This window comes from Primulina tabacum, chromosome 17 (assembly GCF_025594145.1).
Source record: "Primulina tabacum isolate GXHZ01 chromosome 17, ASM2559414v2, whole genome shotgun sequence".
In the NCBI taxonomy this organism is placed as follows: Eukaryota; Viridiplantae; Streptophyta; class Magnoliopsida; order Lamiales; family Gesneriaceae; genus Primulina; species Primulina tabacum.
This window is the reverse complement of record NC_134566.1, coordinates 10,469,644-10,488,402: the sequence shown is the minus strand read 5'-3', so window position 1 is coordinate 10,488,402 and position 18,759 is coordinate 10,469,644. Positions and strand designations below refer to the sequence as shown.

Sequence of the window (18,759 nt, the reverse complement as noted above, 5' to 3'; positions counted from 1 at the left end):
TGTTGGGGTTCAGTTTTATTTTTCCAAAAATTTATTTATGTCACTAATGATATAACTCAAATATTTATTTATTTAAAATTAAAATATACAACATTCAAGCATAATGTCTCTATTGTACGTGAAACGAGGATAATTATTGTGAGTATGTCTCTTGTGAGACGGTCTCACGAATCTTTATCTGTGTGACGGGTCAACCCTACCGATATTCACAATAAAAAGTAATACTCTTAGCATAAAAAAAAAAGTAATACTTTTTTCATGGATGACCCAAATAAGATATCTGTCTCACAAAATATGACCTGAGAGACCGTCTCACACATGTTTTTGCCATATTGCTATTAATGATATATTTTTTAAAATTTCAATATCTTATTATCATGATAATCGAACACAAAACCCCAACTTTGAGATTCACAAAATAGTGTGCAAACCTGTGTAATCCTCCTAATAAGTATTTTTAATTTTAAAAGAAGTTTGCTCTAAAATAATCACATTATAATAACATTATATATATTATTTATTATTTCATCTTACGAGGTGTTTATTAGACTTTTTTGTCCAAATATTAGACTTTTGTATATACTCTGTTGGCGATGGTAAGAGCAGTGGAATTAAATAAGAGCAGAGTATTAACAGTAATGTAGATAAGGTGATAAGTTGTGATGCATTGGTGATGATCCAATTGCAGATTGAAAACGTGTGGCTCGGATTTTTAGATGCTACTTATATTTTATATAACCGAAAATACCAATAAAATTATTCTTCGTTTATTATTTACATATTGTTATTACAAGTGAAAAATATGGTCTTGCAGATCGTATTTTATGAGACGGATATTTTATTTGAGTCATATATGAAAAGATATTATTTTTATGTTAAGAGTATTACTTTTTATTGTGAATATCGGTAGGGTTGGTCCGTCTCACAGATAAAGATTCGTGAGACCGTCTCAGAAGAGACTTACTCAAAAATGAAAGAATGAATTGAAATATTTTATTTACCATTTGAGACTTTTATTTATAGAGCATATTTATAAAGTTTGAATAGTTGATAACATGATAAAATATAAATCTTATCTCAATAATCATTTACGATACTTTATCTATAACACCCCCCTTTAGATGATTATCGCTTCAACAAATTACTTCTAAGATATGTGGGGGCTCAAATTCTGCCTCGTTAAAACCTTGTCAGTAAAACCCAATGAGAAAAATCTGAACGAAGGAAAAAGAGTACAACAGTATGTACTCCTCCTGATCTCAATCATCTAAGGTCCTTCAACTGATACATATTTATCTTGTGCACCAATTTCTTGAATGTTGAAGTAGGCAATGTCTTTGTGAATAAGTCAGCTACATTGTTACTTGAGCGAATTTGATGGACGTCAATATCACCATTTTCTTGAAGCTCACGTGTATAGAAGAACTTTGGTGAAACATGTTTTGTTCTATCTCTTTTGATATAGCCTCATTTTAACTGTGCAATGCAAGTAGAATTATCTTCGAATATTACTATTGGGCTTTCTTTGGCTGTGGGCAACCCACACGATTCCTGAATATGTTGTGTCATGGATCTCAACCACACACACTCCTGACTTACTTCATGTATTGCAATGATCTCAGAGTGATTTGAAGATGTCGCTGTTAAGGATTGCTTCACCGATTTCCACAATATAGCAATATATCCTCGTGTAAACACATAACCTGTATGAGATTTATCTTTATGTGGATCATAAAGATATCATGCATCTGCATATTCAACTAAAGAAGACTTTGATTTTTTCGGATAAAATAATCTCATATCATTTGTACCACTAAGGTAACAAAATATGTGTTTTACACCATTCTAATGTTTTCGGGTTGGATATGAGTTATATCTCGCTAAAAGATTAACAGAGATGATATATTTGGACGAGTACAATTTGCGAGATAAGATAATACTCCAATCACACTTAGATATGGTACTTCTGGACGAACGATTTTTTCTACATTTACATGTGGTTGAAAATGATCTTTGTTAGTATCAAATTATCGAACAAACAACGGTGATGCTAATGGGTGTGCCTTGTCTATGTGAAAGTGTTTTAAAAATTTTTTGTATATGATGATTGATGAACAAATATTCTATCTTGTAAAAGTTAAATTTGCAATCCGAGACACAAAAATTTTATTTCTTAAATCTTTCATCTCAAACTCATTTTTCAAGTAACTGGCAGTTTTAGTAAGCTCTTCTGGAGTGTCAATAAGATTTAGATCATCAATATATACTGCCACAATTACAAAACTCTTGTCTGTTCTTTTTTTGAAGCGCATGGACAAATAGCATTATTTGTGTATCATTCTTTTAACAAATATTCACCAAGATTTTGTGATATGATAAACTGATTAGGAATCGAAAAGTATTGGCATCCATCACAGGTGAATATGTTTCCTCATAATCAATTCCAGGTCTCTGCGAGAAACCTTGACTACGAGTCGGGCCTTTTATTTTACAATTTCACCATTTTCATTCCTTTTTCGTACAAAAACCCATCGGTATCCTATTGGGATTACATTATCAGATGTTCGTACTATATGTCCAAACACTTTATGTTTTTCTAGTAAGTCTAATCCAGTCTGTATGGACTTCTTCCATTTTGGTCAATCATCTCTTTTTCAACAATTCTTAACAGATTGTGATTCTGGGTCATCAATGTCAAGGGCGACATTTAGGACAAAAACATTGTCAACAATTGTGTTATTTTGATCCCACAATTTTCGAGATGATATATAATTTGTTGAAATATCATTATTTTAATGAGAATTTGATTCTTCAAGAATAATATTATTCAAGTTTGGTTCATTGATTTATCTTACTGTATCATCAAATATTGCTACTTCTGGAGCTTTTGAATTTTCTTTCTCTTGAATCTTTATTTTCCGATGTACAGTATCCTTGGAACCATTGGTCGACCATGCTTCTGATGTATTTTAGATTCATTTGCAGGTTGAATAGTAGCTGGTCCTGTGGGGACATCAATTTTTACATGGGCATTCTATATATAGACATATAGACTTGGTTCATATTTAGAGTAAAAATTAATATTTTTGGTATAAAAAATAATATTTTTTAATATATTTGGTCTTGTAAGAGATCAACTCTATAAAATTGTTTAGTGAGTATAACGCCCCGGATTCGATGACTACCCCAATGTACCAAGACGAGTCTTTTCATCGTGCTTATGTCCTCACTCACACGTACTCTAGGAAACTTCTCAGGGGACACTCATCACAGAATTACCCCAAGTCAAAGACGCTTAACTTTGGAGTTCTTATGTGATGAGCTCCCGAAAAGAAGATGAATCTCTTTGATATGAGAGTACCTATCAAATCTTTTAATCAATCATCAGCTACACAGTCCATACCTGAATAGTTTTGGAATCCCTCTCCTTTCAGTGTAAGATCGGTTCATTCATGTTCCCTTCGCCTACAAGTCTGCCAAGAGCCACTCATTTTCCGTGCAACCTCATGACACCAGCGTTCACCCTACCCTCTTCGACCCCAGGCCACACATGACCATCAGCTTCCGCTTGGTTCGTTCCTGAACCATACCGTACTAGAAAAGGTCAGCTCTGATATCAACTGTAACGCCTTGGATTTGACGATTGTCTCCACTGTACCAAAATGAGTTTTTCAGTGTGCTTATGTCCTCACTCACACACACCCTAGGAAACTTTATAGGGGGTCATCAATCTCAAAATTGCCCCAAGTCAATCACGCTTAACTTTGAAGTTCTTATTTGATGATTTCCAGAAAAGAATATGCACCTTCTTCATATGAGAGTACCTATCAAATTTTTAAGCATTCCTCAATTGGAAAGTCTCATACATGAACAGTTTTGTAATCCCCCTCCTTCCGATGTAAGATAGGTTCATTAATACTCCCTTCGCCTACAAGTCTGTCAGGAGTCTCTCATTGTCCGTACAATCTCATGACACCGATGACCACCCATCGTCTTCTTCGACCCTGAACCTCACAACGAAATTGTCCCATAACAATTTTTGTGCATATATATATACACATATATATACACACATACGTGCTATCTTTCGAAAAATTTGATTTTTTCGTAGTAGAGTAAGATATATATGTAATAAAATAAAGTATCAAGTCCAAGATATCATATGAAATTTGAGAATATAATATTGTCACATTATCAACATCTTAAAGCGATTACTTTGATTGTGTTAAGTAAAGAAACAAAAATCTCCTTCTTTCATTCAATATAAAAATTTATCATTAATTAAAATCTAATTTAGAATATTTGTTACCCACTTATAACCTGGTATCTAATTTATATTACTAAATATTGCTTTATCCTTATCTTTACATTTACATTAAAAAATATAAGATAAATTATTTAATTTAATTCATGATTAATTGATTCATAAAAATATCAAGGCTAATTAATTGAAATTTTTATCCATGTGAATGGATAGTGTGCATGAATTAATTAAAATATATGTCATTTTTTTTAAAAAAAAATTATCTAAAGATACCCTTCTTTCCTTCAACTACACACAAACCGAAGATCCTTTATTTATCTTTTTCTTTAAATAAAATCCAAACAAAGAGAGAATAAAATGCAATGGCAAGAATATTAATACATACTTACGAAAAAGAGTACATCTCTTATAAGACGCTCTTACGAATCTTTATATATGAGATTGATCAACTCTATCGATATTCACAATAAAAAGTAATGATCTTAGCATAAAAAATAATATTTCTTCATGGATAACCCAAATAAGAGATCCGTCTTACAAAATACGACCCATGAGACCGTCTCACACAAATTTTTGCCTACGAAAATTCATAAAGCTCATGTATCTCTTGACCTAATGAAATTACCAATTACGTTTTGAATTCGAGACTCATGTATATCTCTTTTTCAAATTTTAAAAAAATGTATAGATCTGTGAAATATTATTTTTTATGGAAAAAAAACTACTTTTCATAGTAAATATAGTTCAGATCAACCCGTCTCATAAATATACATCTATGAGATGGTCTCACAAGATAACTTGTCAATTGATTTTCCATTTATTAATTTTTTGCAACACGTTAGTTTTTAGTTGCATTATTAATTTCCCATTTTTTAATTCTATTATTTAGTTATTAATTAATTTTGATTACTTTATTTTGTTAATAATTAATTACGTTTTAATTAAATAAATAACAAGATTACGTGGGACAAACTCACAAAACAAAGCTAGATAATTAGGATTTTTTATACTAAAAAACATGTTTATTTTATCAAAACTGAAAACTTCACACATAAAATGCACAAAATACATATAAAAAAAAAACGTACATCAAATTATGAGTAGACCCAACATGAGCTTATGATAATAATATCTCGCATATTATTTCGATTGTCGAAGTAAAATACGCGTATATAATCAATCTCGAATCACGGATCTCGTCTCAAGTTCGACATCGATAATTAAACTATCTCGAATAATTAAATAAGAGGGATGACATAAAGAATACTATACTATACTATACTAAAGGCAAGCATTTGCTTTTTCTTTTTTCCCTTGGACGCGTTTTGCTTTTGTTCCACGAATAGAGAACCCTACCCGCCCCTCCTCCCCCAAGTCTCCACTCCAAAGTTATGCTCTCAAATCAGTGGGCCCCACCCGCAGACACAACAAAAGTCAAACTGTACAACTCTTTCAAATAGTCAAAATGTACAACCTGTGATTTACTGAGAAAAATAGGGCCAACCTCTGTTTTCTTGTTCAATTTTTCTTTCCCCATAGTTTGACTATGGATTCACTCGATGGAATCAAGTGTGATACTCACCTAAAATTTAGGGTCCGATTCAACAAGTGACACTAGTCCAAATGCATGCTTCGAATTTGTCATGAGCCTGAAATTACGAAAAAGACCGTAAGAAGAGGGGTTGGAAGGGTGTCCCGACGTAACTATTCCGACGCTCAAGTCAGAGACTGAAGATATAAGAGGAGAGCAGCTAAAGGTGCTGCTGAAAAACAATATAGTGAATATCCTCGAGTTGACACTCAAACCTGGTATTTATAGGAGGCTAAAGATGGACTGGGGCTCATGTTCCGGTATGGGCTCAACTTGGATGTGCTCATCCCTGAGGTATCAAAGTGCAATCTGTCTGAGTTCTTGTAAAACTTACGGGATTCGATAATCATCTAGTACAATCACCAAACTAACTAGTTTTTTCCATTGTTCGATTTAAAATGATCCAACACACTAAAATATACAGGTAATTTAATTTTCCTGACTGAGGAATACTATCAAATGATATAGGATATGAAGGAATTGTGACACATAGTAAAAGGAAGTGAATACTTTAATGTTTTGACGACTTTTTTTACGTTATTTTTTGTTTTTCAAACGAGTAGTGTCATATCTTTGTTCTAAAATAAAATAAGGTAACATTTAGATATCTATGTTTTATTTTTTATTAAGCAAGAATTATTTAAAATAGACTTAAAAAATAATTTAAAACTCAGCATTTAAAAACAGAATTATTAGTTTTCCCCATTTTCTGATCCATTTTCTCACTTCATTTTGCTACACAAGTTCAAGTTGTTGCCACCTCACCAAGTCCTCGTGTATCGCAATTACTTGGTTGACTTTGCGAGGCAAGTTGAGCAACAAATGTCAAAAACGTACAAATACAAACACACACATATTTGGCTATCAGATGTGTGCGTGTGTGTGTGTATATATATATACAGTGAAACACAGTCAGTGCATTATTATAATAAATACATATATTACGTATGTGGACTTGCTTGTGTGATGAAGCAACTGATACATAATTTAATAAAGCTCACATGACAATGTCGGGCTTGGACTTTGATGTTCCTTCAGAAATCTCATGTATCATTAAATTCATTCTCAGACTTTGACAATTTCTCAGACTTTGATAATTTCATATTTATGTGGATTTAATTAGTCTAGTTGATTTAATTATTGATATTATTTTACATTCTTAACATGTTGCGGAACCGGATCCAGGGCATACATGCAGAATATCCAATAGTGTTTCATTCAAGAAATATATATCAAATATTTTATAAAGTTTACAAAAACTATCTCGCAAACCCTGTACTATTTTTGTGTGTATATATATATATATTGCAAAGATGGCCGACAAAATATGAAAGCCATTTTGGAGAAATATTCGATAATAACGCACTGAACAAAAACAGTGCAGATACCAATGTGCAATATCTGTGATCACCCTTTAATAATGTACCTAAAGAAAGAGTGTGGCTGTTTCTGAAACTACTAAGAACACAAAATTTTATAGTTTTTTTATTTTATCAAGAATAATGGATATCGCCCAGAATAACATGTAGAGAAGAAATGCGACTTGTGGGCGGACAGTTGATCTTGAAAATCCCAGTACTTGGCGATTTGAATTGCAGAAACGGATTCGTGCTTGGGACTAATAAGATTTGGCGAAAATTGCAACTTCATCTGCTGGATTGCCAGTCATCAAGCATTTCTTGGCTCCCGTAGGCTGTTCAAAAGGGAAACATCTAATAGTCGCCCCCGTTTCTTCTTTCACCTTTTGTTCATCTTTGTCGCTGTATACACAAATAAAGTAATAATGATCGTCTCACATTGGATGCGCCAGAGTTACAAGGGAATTAAATGCATCTTGTGTTATGAGGCATATAATTTTAGATAGTGGTGCTAGACTACCTGGCTGACCAAGGGCCCCTTGCCCATTTTCCTTGAGCTACTGCCTCTTTCAGTTCGTTGTAAGAAACCACGTCGATAATGTTGCTAGAAATGAAATTCTTTTGGTCAGAAACAAGCAACAATAGTATCATCGTGATGTACCCAAAATTTGAACGAATGTTCTGAGCTTCTAGAGCGTTAATGGTTAACATATGATCGGTGTAGGCCTTTTTCCCTCTATTAAGCCAAAACTTTGCAATATTATGTAAATGCAGCAAGATTTTATTATTACTGCAGTAAAAATGTAAAATAGTTATCAGGTAGAATCAAATAGACTACGTGTTTCTTTGCCTTGACGGTTTCTTTTTCCAGGAGATATTAGACCGTAAAAAATTTGCTCACTAACCTATCTCGGAATGATGTTGCTCGTTCTAGAAGTGAGGATTGGACCTCATCCAACTTGCCTTTTACATAAGCCACCAAAGTTGAAGATTCCATGGATATACCGAATTCTTTTCCTTGTTTTCCGGGAATATCTCTTCTAGAAACAACCACACTCCCACACAAAACATCTCGAGGACCAATTTCAATCCTCAGAGGTACCCCCTAATGAAAATAAAAGAGCCTTAACAGAGTCTCATATATAGCACTATAATGTAGTATTATAGAGTGAAACAACATGATATAACTCGGTGGAACTTACCTTCATTTCCCAAAAGTTGAACTTCCACCCAGGTGTTCTCTGCTCTGAGTCATCAACTTTAACCTTGATTCCGGCAGCTTGAAGAATTTCTCTCACAGATAAGGCAGCATTTAAAACTCCTGCTTTCTCATCGGGCTTCTTCCAGATTGGAACTATCATAACCTAAAAGTACATTATTAAAAATTTGAAACTCTCTATTAGTATGTGCAGAACACCATTAATTGGGTGTCTATATCACATATACAAATGCAAAAGGTTCATCACATAGTCATAAATTTTGTTCAAACGTTAATTTTAGCAGTACTGGGGTACTGGCACAAATGTATTCAGTCTTAGAAGAGATATCAGTGAAGTCCTTCAAATGTACCTGCACAGGTGCTAGATTTGGAGGAAGCATCAAGCCAATGTCATCTCCATGCGTCATAATTATACCACCAACAAACCTGGTGCTAATTGCCCATGATGTCTGCCATACATGTTGCCTTTGTCCATTCTCATCAGTGAACTGTACAGGTACACAGTTTATTAGATCAATAAACTTATCAACACATTGTTAGCCTGCACACATATTGAGAAAGGTCACAAGTTTAAAGTTCTTAACAGTAAATTCCACTGACCTGTGTTCCAAATGCACGAGAAAAATTCTGCCCAAGGTTGTGACTTGTTCCTGCCTGCAAAGCCTTCCGATCTCCCATCATTGCTTCAATGGTATAGGTCTTTGAAGCACCTGCAAATGTCTCCATCTTTGATTTACGACCTGCAATAACTGGTATTGCAGCTTCCTCATAAGCGAATTTGATATATACGTCAATCATTTGTAACGCCTGCAGTTCAGTAGACGAGTTGGTTAAATGAAAGTGCAAAGAGTTTGAGCTATATGAAAATTTCTTTGAACAAAAAGAATTAACCTCCTTTTCTGCCTCTTCTAGAGTGGCATGAGCTGTGTGACCCTCCTGCCAAAGAAATTCAAGAGTTCTGACAAATGGTTTAGTACGCATCTCCCACCTTGTCACATTTACCCACTGAAACATATTAAACACGTGACATAAAAATCAACAAGTGATATACCTACATGTTAAAAATGAATAAAGAAATGGAACATGAGGCACTACCTGATTGATCATAAGTGGAAGATCACGGTAACTATGGATCCATTGAGTGAACATGTGGTTTACAATTGTTTCACTAGTAGGTCGAACCTGCCATAACCTCAACAAGGGCAAAAATCAAAAAGTAAACTCAGGTTCACACCAGCATTTGCCAAGAATATTGATTAATTTTTCAAAAAAACCAAATGCGAAAAATGCAAGGAAAAGAAGGTAACAAGTCTATTTACCACAAGCTTTTCTTCTAGTTCCTTTCCTCCTCCAATTGTAACAAGTGCTAATTCTGGACTAAAACCTTCAACATGGCTAGCTTCTTTCTCAATGAATGAATATGGTATAAACTGCAATAATCATGGTCACCACTTCACCATCATAAATCTCGTAAAACATCAGAACCGAGAAAATCCTTGTCACATTAACCACTTAATTTAACAAAAGATGTCTTCTTTCACATATGTTTCAGCAAAAGCAATGACTCATAGGCTCAAGCCCCTGTAATGAGTCAAGAAGCCTTCAATCGCTTCTCAAGAGCTAAAACACGTATAGCCTTAAATTATGTATGTGATACAACTTAGTTCAACCAAAACACTGTAGCTAACACTTATCCAAACCAATAAATTCAGTAGCCTAACGTGAATAACTTCAAATGTGACACCGCTAACAAGAAGAAAATACCCATCATTCACCAACAAAGAAGGAGGCTAGTTGATTCCATGCCACAAGAAACCACAAAAAATTCCAGAAGCTAACTAAAACCGCATCAAATACTCGAGTTTAATGATGGAAGAAGTATGAACCTCACCTGGGGGAAATACATATTACTATGACCAGTCTCCTTAAACTTCACATTCAAATACTCCTGCATCCATCAAAACACGCCAATTAGCAAAAGATCAAAACTTTTCACTTATGAGACCTCAATATGAAAAATCAAACCTGAATCGCCTCCCATATGGCGTAACCGTAGGGGCGAATAACCATGGTGCCACGGACAGGGCCATAATCAGCTAGCTCCGCATTAGCAATTATGTCCAAATACCAAGCATTGAAGTCCTGCGAGCGAGGGGTAATAACCCGGTCCTTTTCCTGCTGAAGTTTGGGCTTTTGCGAGCCATCTTTGACTTCAGAAGGAGTCGCGAGTTCTTTCTGAGCGGTGCTTCTTTGGGAGGAGAAATTCGACGCGGTGATGCGACGGAGTGGCAGGCGTATCCGACGGCAGGGGTGACAGCGAGGAATCACCGCCGCGGCGGCGGAGGAGAATGAATTGAGGGAAGGGAGTCGAAGAGCACCCATTTGGTGGTGGCGCTGTATAATTAGAGATGAGAGGTCTTCATTTTGTCGTTGCCATTTTGATCAGATTGCTCTCTTTTATTTTTTTCCCAAAATCTCAATTTAAATATAATAATATTTATAAAACTATATTTTTCAGAGAAAAAAATATTTCTCATTAAAGATTTTTTTCTATCTAAATAAAAATATATTTTAAATTATTAGTGTTTATTATAATATATTTTTGGATATTAGTTTAAAATTGTCGAAACTGAATCGAGTTGAATACATGTCAATTTATTTTGTTTTTAGATGCTTAATTGGATCACTTACAAATTTTTATATAACTGTTATTGTTTTTATAAATAGATGTCACAGTAGAGAACTTGAAATATGTAGATAAAAATAGATGAACTGTCAAAATCACCTATTACAAAGGAAAAAGTATAGCAAATAAGTTCGAGTGATTTAGTATGCGCATAAAAAATTGTCACATTATCTTACGAGTCAATTTTGTGATACAGAATTTTTATTTGGATTATCCGTGAAAAAATATTACTTTTTATGCCAAAAATATTACTTATTATTGTAAATATGAATAGGTTGACTTAGATATATGAGTCCGTCTCAAAATAGATATACTATTTATTATATTTAAAAAATCTCATTTCAAATTTTATCATTTTCGATAATTAAGGTTAGAATGATAATCATAATATATTTATTTATACAATTTTGCATGCAAGCTGCAGCGTTTATGCGAGTTTCATACATATATTGATTTGAATTGTAATGCGGGAAATATAATGACTACCCAAATCAAGGGATTCGGGGAGTCCTTCAAATTATGAGATCCGTTATTTGAATGATCTTTTGATCCTATGTATCAGCTAACAAAATGGAAATCCAATGAATGATCATCTCGGGGCTGTCACTTGTTTCACGAACGAACGTCAGAGGCGTTGGGGATTACCCGACGAAAACTCTCCGACCCTCAAGTCAGCAATCACCTCAAAATATGTTAAAAAGGAAGGATTTTTTGGAACTCAAAGTCACTTGCCTCCAATGATCCAAAGTACAAGATATTTATGGAGAAATTTGAAGGGTAGCTAAAGGCAAGGAGGGCTTTTAAAGATAGAGTATTACTAATTGAGTCTTCCGAGAATCAAACATTCTTAATAGGACTCATACATATTTCTATCTTGATAACATTTTAATTATTTCATATTTTATGTACTATTATCGAAATGTGATTCCCATCAAATCGGATTGTGTTGTTTATGTGAGTGCATGGTTAAATATTTTAATCTTATCATTTATGTAATGAATTCTTGTTCAACAAGTGTTTGTTGATTAACTTCAAGGGAAAAAAATTGTGTTTGTTGATTAATATTGAGTGATTGGATCACATGAGGTCAAAAGCTTCTAGATCTTTCTTGTTATGTGTGAGCATTTACCTTATCAGTATCCGTGAAGACCCGGCTGCCGTTTTAGATCACCAAACTCGGTAATGTCTTCTTCTGGAGCCTCGTCGCCTTCTTGATAAATGCCCTATTGTTTAATTTAGCATGGGGAGGCTCCTCAATTTCTTGGCTATGAACATTTCTCCTATTATGAGCAAGCTTCACTCACCAGTCGGCTCTGGATCAATTAGTCCATACAGTTGGGGATCAAGGTTTGGTTCTGGAAATTTGACAACAAATGGAAGGAGCCAACTCAGATCAAGATTTGCAAAAAGAAGTTGTTCATAATGACAGTGTTATCTGAACTTATTGGTGAAGGTATTTCAATTGGCTTTATGGAGGAGTCTGTCCCCTGCACATACCAATGTAATAGAAATCATAGAAAAAGATGATTTTAGTGAACTGATAAAGTTTTGGGAATGGTTTTTACATGGAAAAGGAGAGAACATCTTCAGAAGCATCGCACATTTTCGCTCAATTCAAGCAAAGATTTCCATTTTAACAACGCAGAGGAAGAATTTTCGGATAAATCCACTATTGACTGAATGGTGGATTCCTTATACATATAGGTTGAAAACTTGAAACTTGTTGTACTAAATGGTATGTCTGTGCAGCTTTTGCTGGTTAACAAGTTACATAGTTCAAGATTTTTCCTTTTTATTCCGTATTTTAGATAGTTCATATCATAAAATGTTTAATCATTAGATGTCAATTTATTAATTTGCACTATGAAAAGAAGCCCTTTTGTGGTGCCAGTTCGCACTAGCCTCGGCTTAGAGTGTAGATAGGAACATTCTTGTGGAAGTGTTTCAAGAAACTGACCTACAAACTTAAACTGTCCCATGTTTCTACCCTGAATGTTGTTTTTGCAGCACATTTGGCTTTATGATCTCTGTTAAAATATGTTTATTCGCGATGTGATGTATTTTATCCACTCAATCCTCTTTACTGGCATTTGAAAGCCATCATTCAGATTGGTTTTTGGAATGATGTTAGAAATGCTGTTGCTCATATTCATATAAGTTGTTCAAGAATCTTGATTCTTGAGTAAGGTCAACACTTAATTTTGTGGAGCAGGCACACATTTTCTCTTTGAATGCTTACATGGTCCCCAGACTGCAACCATTCAACACACCAAGTTGCCACTTGGGGTCAATTCAGCAAGAGCAAAGAGATGCAATCAGACAAAAGAAGAATTTTTTTATTTTTTATTTTTTATTTGTTGAAACTTCATGTATAATTTTTCTAAAAAATGAAACTTCTGTTCCCTCTCAGGAAATCCCCAATCCCATCTCTCCTTCTCTCCCCAGTTACTAGCCTAGCTTCTGATCGCCACGGACTGATGTAACAGTTAAAACTCTACGTTGGATCGAGATCAAAAATCATAGATGATCCAGATGACACACAACAAATTATTGGATAGAATTTACTAGTGTACATAATTTGGTTGTTGTACAAGATGCCTGCAGAATATCTATCGATCTGCAAATATTGTGGTGTAAGCTGAATTGATTATTGTCTTCCTCTTGAAATCTGTCACATTACTCCATATTCATTCACAAATCTTAAACAGACCAAACAAAAAGCCAAATAGTAAATGTTGGGTTGTAAAACAATTGTTAAAGTATTTCAGAAGATTGGTCCACTGTCAGGTTTTTAATGGAGGATCCTATTGTTATGTTGCAATCAGCATAGTGTGCCCAATTTGCCATTCTTGGATCAACATCTAATGGATACACCTTGTTCAAATTTTGAATATGTTTTTTTTCCTTACAATATTGGGGTAGGGTGGGGGATTTCTTTTTTGCTTTTACGCGGGTTCAAAACATAACTATCTTAAAATAAAAATGTTTTTGTCATTTTATCCAAGTGCTGATGATAACTCAAGTGAAAATCATTCGGTATAAGCAAATTTTTCCAGTTTTTTGTTGGATTTTAGGGTAAGTTTATTGAATTTGGCTGAAAATTTTAAGTAGTCACTTTCGAATTCGATCATAGTCTATTTTTTAATTTTTATATACTTAACAGAGATGAACTAAATAAAAACCTAATCGAATATATTTTATGAAATCTACTTCTTTTTTCTTTTTCTTTTTTTATGAACGATGAAATTTCTAATTAATTAGTATCACAAGTTTCATATTTCCACTATTTTATTAATCACGTTCATATTGTAGATTAATGTCATGGGGAGATGTACCAAATAAAAAGTGCCAAAAGGACATTTCCACGAAAAAAAGAAAATTTCACATCAACTCACGTTAGGTTTTTTTTTTAATAAAATATATTTCTCTAACTAAATTCATTCTCCCTGTCATGGATTTTAGCTATCATATTACATTGCCAAATAGTTCCCCACGATTAAATTTTAAATGTTTTTATAATATCCAACTTTTTCAAGAAATAAAAAGTTATATTTTTGCTTGTAAAAAAATTGATTTTATTTAGTCAGTCCTCCTCGTGCGACACATAGCTCACATGCATAGTCCAAAAATAAATATATGTTCAGAAACATTGTTAAATAATATTTTTGTCTAAAAAATTAGGTCTCCAACGAGACAGTTTCACAATTCGACCTGGTTTATATTTGGAGTAAAAAATAATACTTTTGACATAAAAAATAATATATTTTATGGGTTGGGTCAGGTAAGAGATTTATCTTAGAAAACTGACTCGTTAAATTGTTTCATAGGAGTTTTTCTGATAAATATTATGGTTTACTAGGAGCTATTAGAAGCAGATTCTTGCTTTACTACATGGTTTAAATTTTGAGTTTTTTTTTGGTCAGATTTTGGTTGTGAGTGATCAATGATCCTTTCCATGGATGGATACAGTTAAATGTTCATGTTTTTGATGGATTTTTTGGAAGATTTTTCTTGAATTTGATTGCATTTATTACATAGACACTTTCGAATTTGATCATATTCGATTATCTGACAAAAATTTAAATCGCTAATGAATCGTAAATTCCATATCATAATATGATGGAACAAAATATCTATTATTCGGAAAGATTATTTCTACTCAATATATAAAAGAACGTATAATGAAAACGTTAAAAAATAACTATATATATTGAAAGGAATGTTGCTCATAAACGTACATGAAATTAATTAAAATATTATAATGTGTGTATCAGAAGTTAGTGTTGTGCTCTGATGTTGTCAACACGAGTGTGCAACATGCAGCGGAAATTTATATTTAACACACACGTAAACTTTAATAAATAAACATCAGATTTAAATTATGCACAAATACGAATACTTGTGCGATGCATCATGGCAAAAATTTCACTAGAAAAATATGTAAATCGTTCACACCAAAACAATACTAGTGAAAATAACAAAATTAAATTCCTTGACACTCCAAGGAATTAAAACATGCATAAAAAACACAAATCCAATCTAGATGCATAAAACAAACACGTATTGCTTATAACCAAACGAAACCACTCTTCGATCAGCACTCTGCGTCAGTGTTGTTCTTCGAGTGTTGGCAACACCAATCAGCAACACGGTGTAACAGTAAATCAATCACACAAACTCTTCATAGGAAAATCTTCAACTCTGAACTATGAGTGTATTCAGAGACAAACTCCAGCAGCTCTCCTGTGCTCCAAAGTGATCACCCGACCACACAAAAACGTCTCATCAAAATAGGCTCGGCTCTTGTATTTTTTTCCTTCTATGCAAGAACTCCTCAGGCCGATCCTCTCAAGAGCTCACACCAAAAGGCTCACATGAAAAGCTCCTGCAAAAGTGATCACCGATCACAGAAAAACTACAGAGCAAATATATGTTGGACTTCTTGTAATTTTATTCTCGATAAAAAGCTTTCTGTCCATTTCTCTCTCTCACACCTTTTCTCTCTTCAAAGCCTCTTCTCTCTCTACAATTCTCTCCTTCCTCAAAAAACCCCATGTACGGCTATAAGGCTATACATATTTATATCCATGATTTGACCTAAAAGTTATGCTATAAAAGAGTCCTACAAAATATGTAAACAAGATTTTCATTAGATATAAAACTCTTTTAAACAAGAATAAAATATGTAAGAGATAAAAATCATATTAAAAACAAATCATATAATATCTAGATATAAATCAATCAAGTTCTTATCATCTAAAAATAAATCAAGCAAGATCTCATAATCTAGAAATAAGTAAACCAAGATATTATCATTTAGAATTAAATCAAGCAATATTTGATAATCTAAAAAGACAAAATCTTAAATTGATAATATCAATTTAGCAAAATAATAAATGGATAATAAAAGTGCTCAGTATTCCATGAGCGGAATAATTAAGGCCATGTTATTTTAGGGCAACACTAACTTCAAAATATTGTCATTTATATACCAAATATAAAATTCATATTCAAACTACAATTTATAAACTCTACACTAAAAGAATATTCTCATAATATTTTTTATTATTGTATTTACAAAAAATAATTTATTCCACAAATATGAAATATATTTAAAAAATTTAATTAATTTAAATTACTAATTAAAATTTTAAAAATATTAGTTTATGAAATATACGTAATAAATTTAAAAATCACATTGTATGTATAATTTTTTTAATACAGTTCTCATTGTTATATAACATGTTAACTAATTAAAATTTGATTATTTTAAGCAATTAAATATGAAATTATAAAAAATTAAATAATTTAATTATTTATTAAATAAATAAAGGTAAATTTAGGAATTATTATAATCAAATTATTATATTTATTGAACTTAGAATACATTACATTAAACAATTACAATAATTAAATAAATATAAAATAAATAAAACAAAACCATAACAATAACAATTATAATTATCAATTAATAAATGGAAACAAAAATCAAAATAAAAAGCATCAAGATAGCGTTGCTATAGCGTTGCATCAAATATGGTGCAACACTGTAGCTTTGCACCAACCTAACGCTGAAAATAATACAGAGTTGGAACAAAAATCCAACCTTAATTTAGGGTTTAACATTAAATTATTGTTGGATTGGGTTGCTCTAAGTGGGACAAAAATAATCTTTGTAAACACAAGCAAAATGCAAAAAGAAAAGAAGTATTTGACCTCACTCAAAATGAGAAATATAACCAAGTAGAGTCACATGTTAATGCTACGATTTTGGATCAAATATAATGTCAACCAAGAAAAAATGCATTCGTTCTGTTCCAGTTATTCTCCTCAGCAACAAGTACTATCTTTAGTTGCTTGTGAGCACTGGATTATCTTGATTTCATAGAGTATCTGATGAGTTGATCGGTTGAAATTTGATGCTCAAGCTAAATGAAGGTGGTGGCAAAGGGAGATTACTTTCGTTTAGAATTTATTGATTCGATCAATTATGATTTTTTTCATTTTATTAGGTTAATAAAAATTCCGTGCCTGAATTGATTGTGGAAGAGTGGAGTGTTTAGCGGGTCATTGCATTTTAATATCAATTAAATACAGTCAATTATCTAGCAGCAAATAAGGGTCATTCTAATGCAAGAATCAAATCCAACACCTCGTCAGTGCTCATTATGTAGAAAAATTGCTCGCTCAGTGAAAATGCATGTCCGTGGAGTTTAATGAGTGGCATATGATTTTATTTCTTTTTCTGTTTTGATCATCTATTAAAGAGTATGGTGGGGATCTGTTAAGTGCTAAGAAGTTGCTTTAAGTCATGCACTTGTTTTGAACTCTGCTTCCGAATGTTAATCCTGATTGAAGACGACTTGTGCTTTAGCATGGAAAGATGTTGAAAAATACACAAGTGAGCTGCTATTGCTGAATCAAGGATGAATATAATACATGCTTATAGGGGAGGAAGGGATATTGGATATAGTATAAACTATTTCTGGCTTGTCCAGATTTCAGCATCAAATGTGCAACTGTTCCAGTATATCATTTCTATTCTTCATTGTGCGATAAACTTTTGGTGCTTTTGTTGGTCCTTATTCTTATGCATTTATCTTCTTATATTTTGCTAAGGCATATTACACAACATAAAGAGAAATGGAGCGACTATGTATAAAAGCGACCCAGAAGACCAAGAAGATTAGCTTCCTTGTTTGTATCTGAAGAAGGTCATTATGTTGCTTTAGCTTCCAAAAATCAAATAACAATTTTGCACAAGGATGATGATTGATTACCAGGAGCCAGAGGGAACTTTTCAATGTAAGATATACTGGTCTCTTAAATAATAATAAATTTTCTAACAAATATTCATCCTCTTCTCCACACTAATCTGGAGAATCCAATCCCGTAACGGTGGACGAAACCATATATCCCCAACAACATGTGTGATACGAGGACACATAGAAACTCAGGAAAGTAAGCACGTGCATGCAAATAGACAACGCAGAGCTCTGAAATAATGCAGACTGACTCAAATAAAAAAATACAATCATTTTTAACAATAAATCATGGGGCAAAGAACACAATAAAAGAACAAATTACGATCTTTCTTGCATGCTTCTTATATATATACGCAAATTACGAGAGGGATGAATT

General features: G+C 33.0%; 1 protein-coding gene across 2 annotated transcripts; it reads right to left on the bottom strand.

The window, feature by feature from the left end:
- Window positions 1-7,044: 7,044 nt before the first annotated feature.
- On the bottom strand, window positions 7,045-10,867 carry LOC142531358 (proline--tRNA ligase, chloroplastic/mitochondrial-like). Of its 2 annotated transcripts, XM_075637458.1 has the most exons (11): window positions 10,458-10,863; window positions 10,324-10,380; window positions 9,752-9,862; window positions 9,528-9,614; window positions 9,324-9,437; window positions 9,033-9,239; window positions 8,783-8,920; window positions 8,416-8,577; window positions 8,119-8,318; window positions 7,734-7,817; window positions 7,045-7,615 (listed from the first exon to the last, which is right to left on the bottom strand). In XM_075637458.1, the coding sequence occupies exons 1-11, from the start codon at window positions 10,812-10,814 to the stop codon at window positions 7,474-7,476; spliced, it is 1,659 nt and encodes a 552-aa protein (XP_075493573.1). In that variant the 5' UTR covers window positions 10,815-10,863; the 3' UTR covers window positions 7,045-7,473. The 2 variants fall into 2 exon arrangements, with proteins under 2 accessions (XP_075493573.1, XP_075493572.1); XM_075637457.1 differs by having other exon boundaries at window positions 9,033-9,437; window positions 10,458-10,867.
- Between the last annotated feature and the right edge of the window lie 7,892 nt (window positions 10,868-18,759).

Coding starts and splice junctions, on each gene's coding strand:
- LOC142531358 (XM_075637457.1), bottom strand. CDS start 10,814: ATGGGTGCTCTTCGACTCCCTTCCCTCAATTCATTCTCCTCCGCCGCC. Junction 9,438..9,527: donor TTCCACTTATGATCAATCAG/GTAGTGCCTCAT, acceptor AATATGTTTCAG/TGGGTAAATGTGACAAGGTG. Junction 8,578..8,782: donor CAAATCTAGCACCTGTGCAG/GTACATTTGAAG, acceptor ATGTACTTTTAG/GTTATGATAGTTCCAATCTG.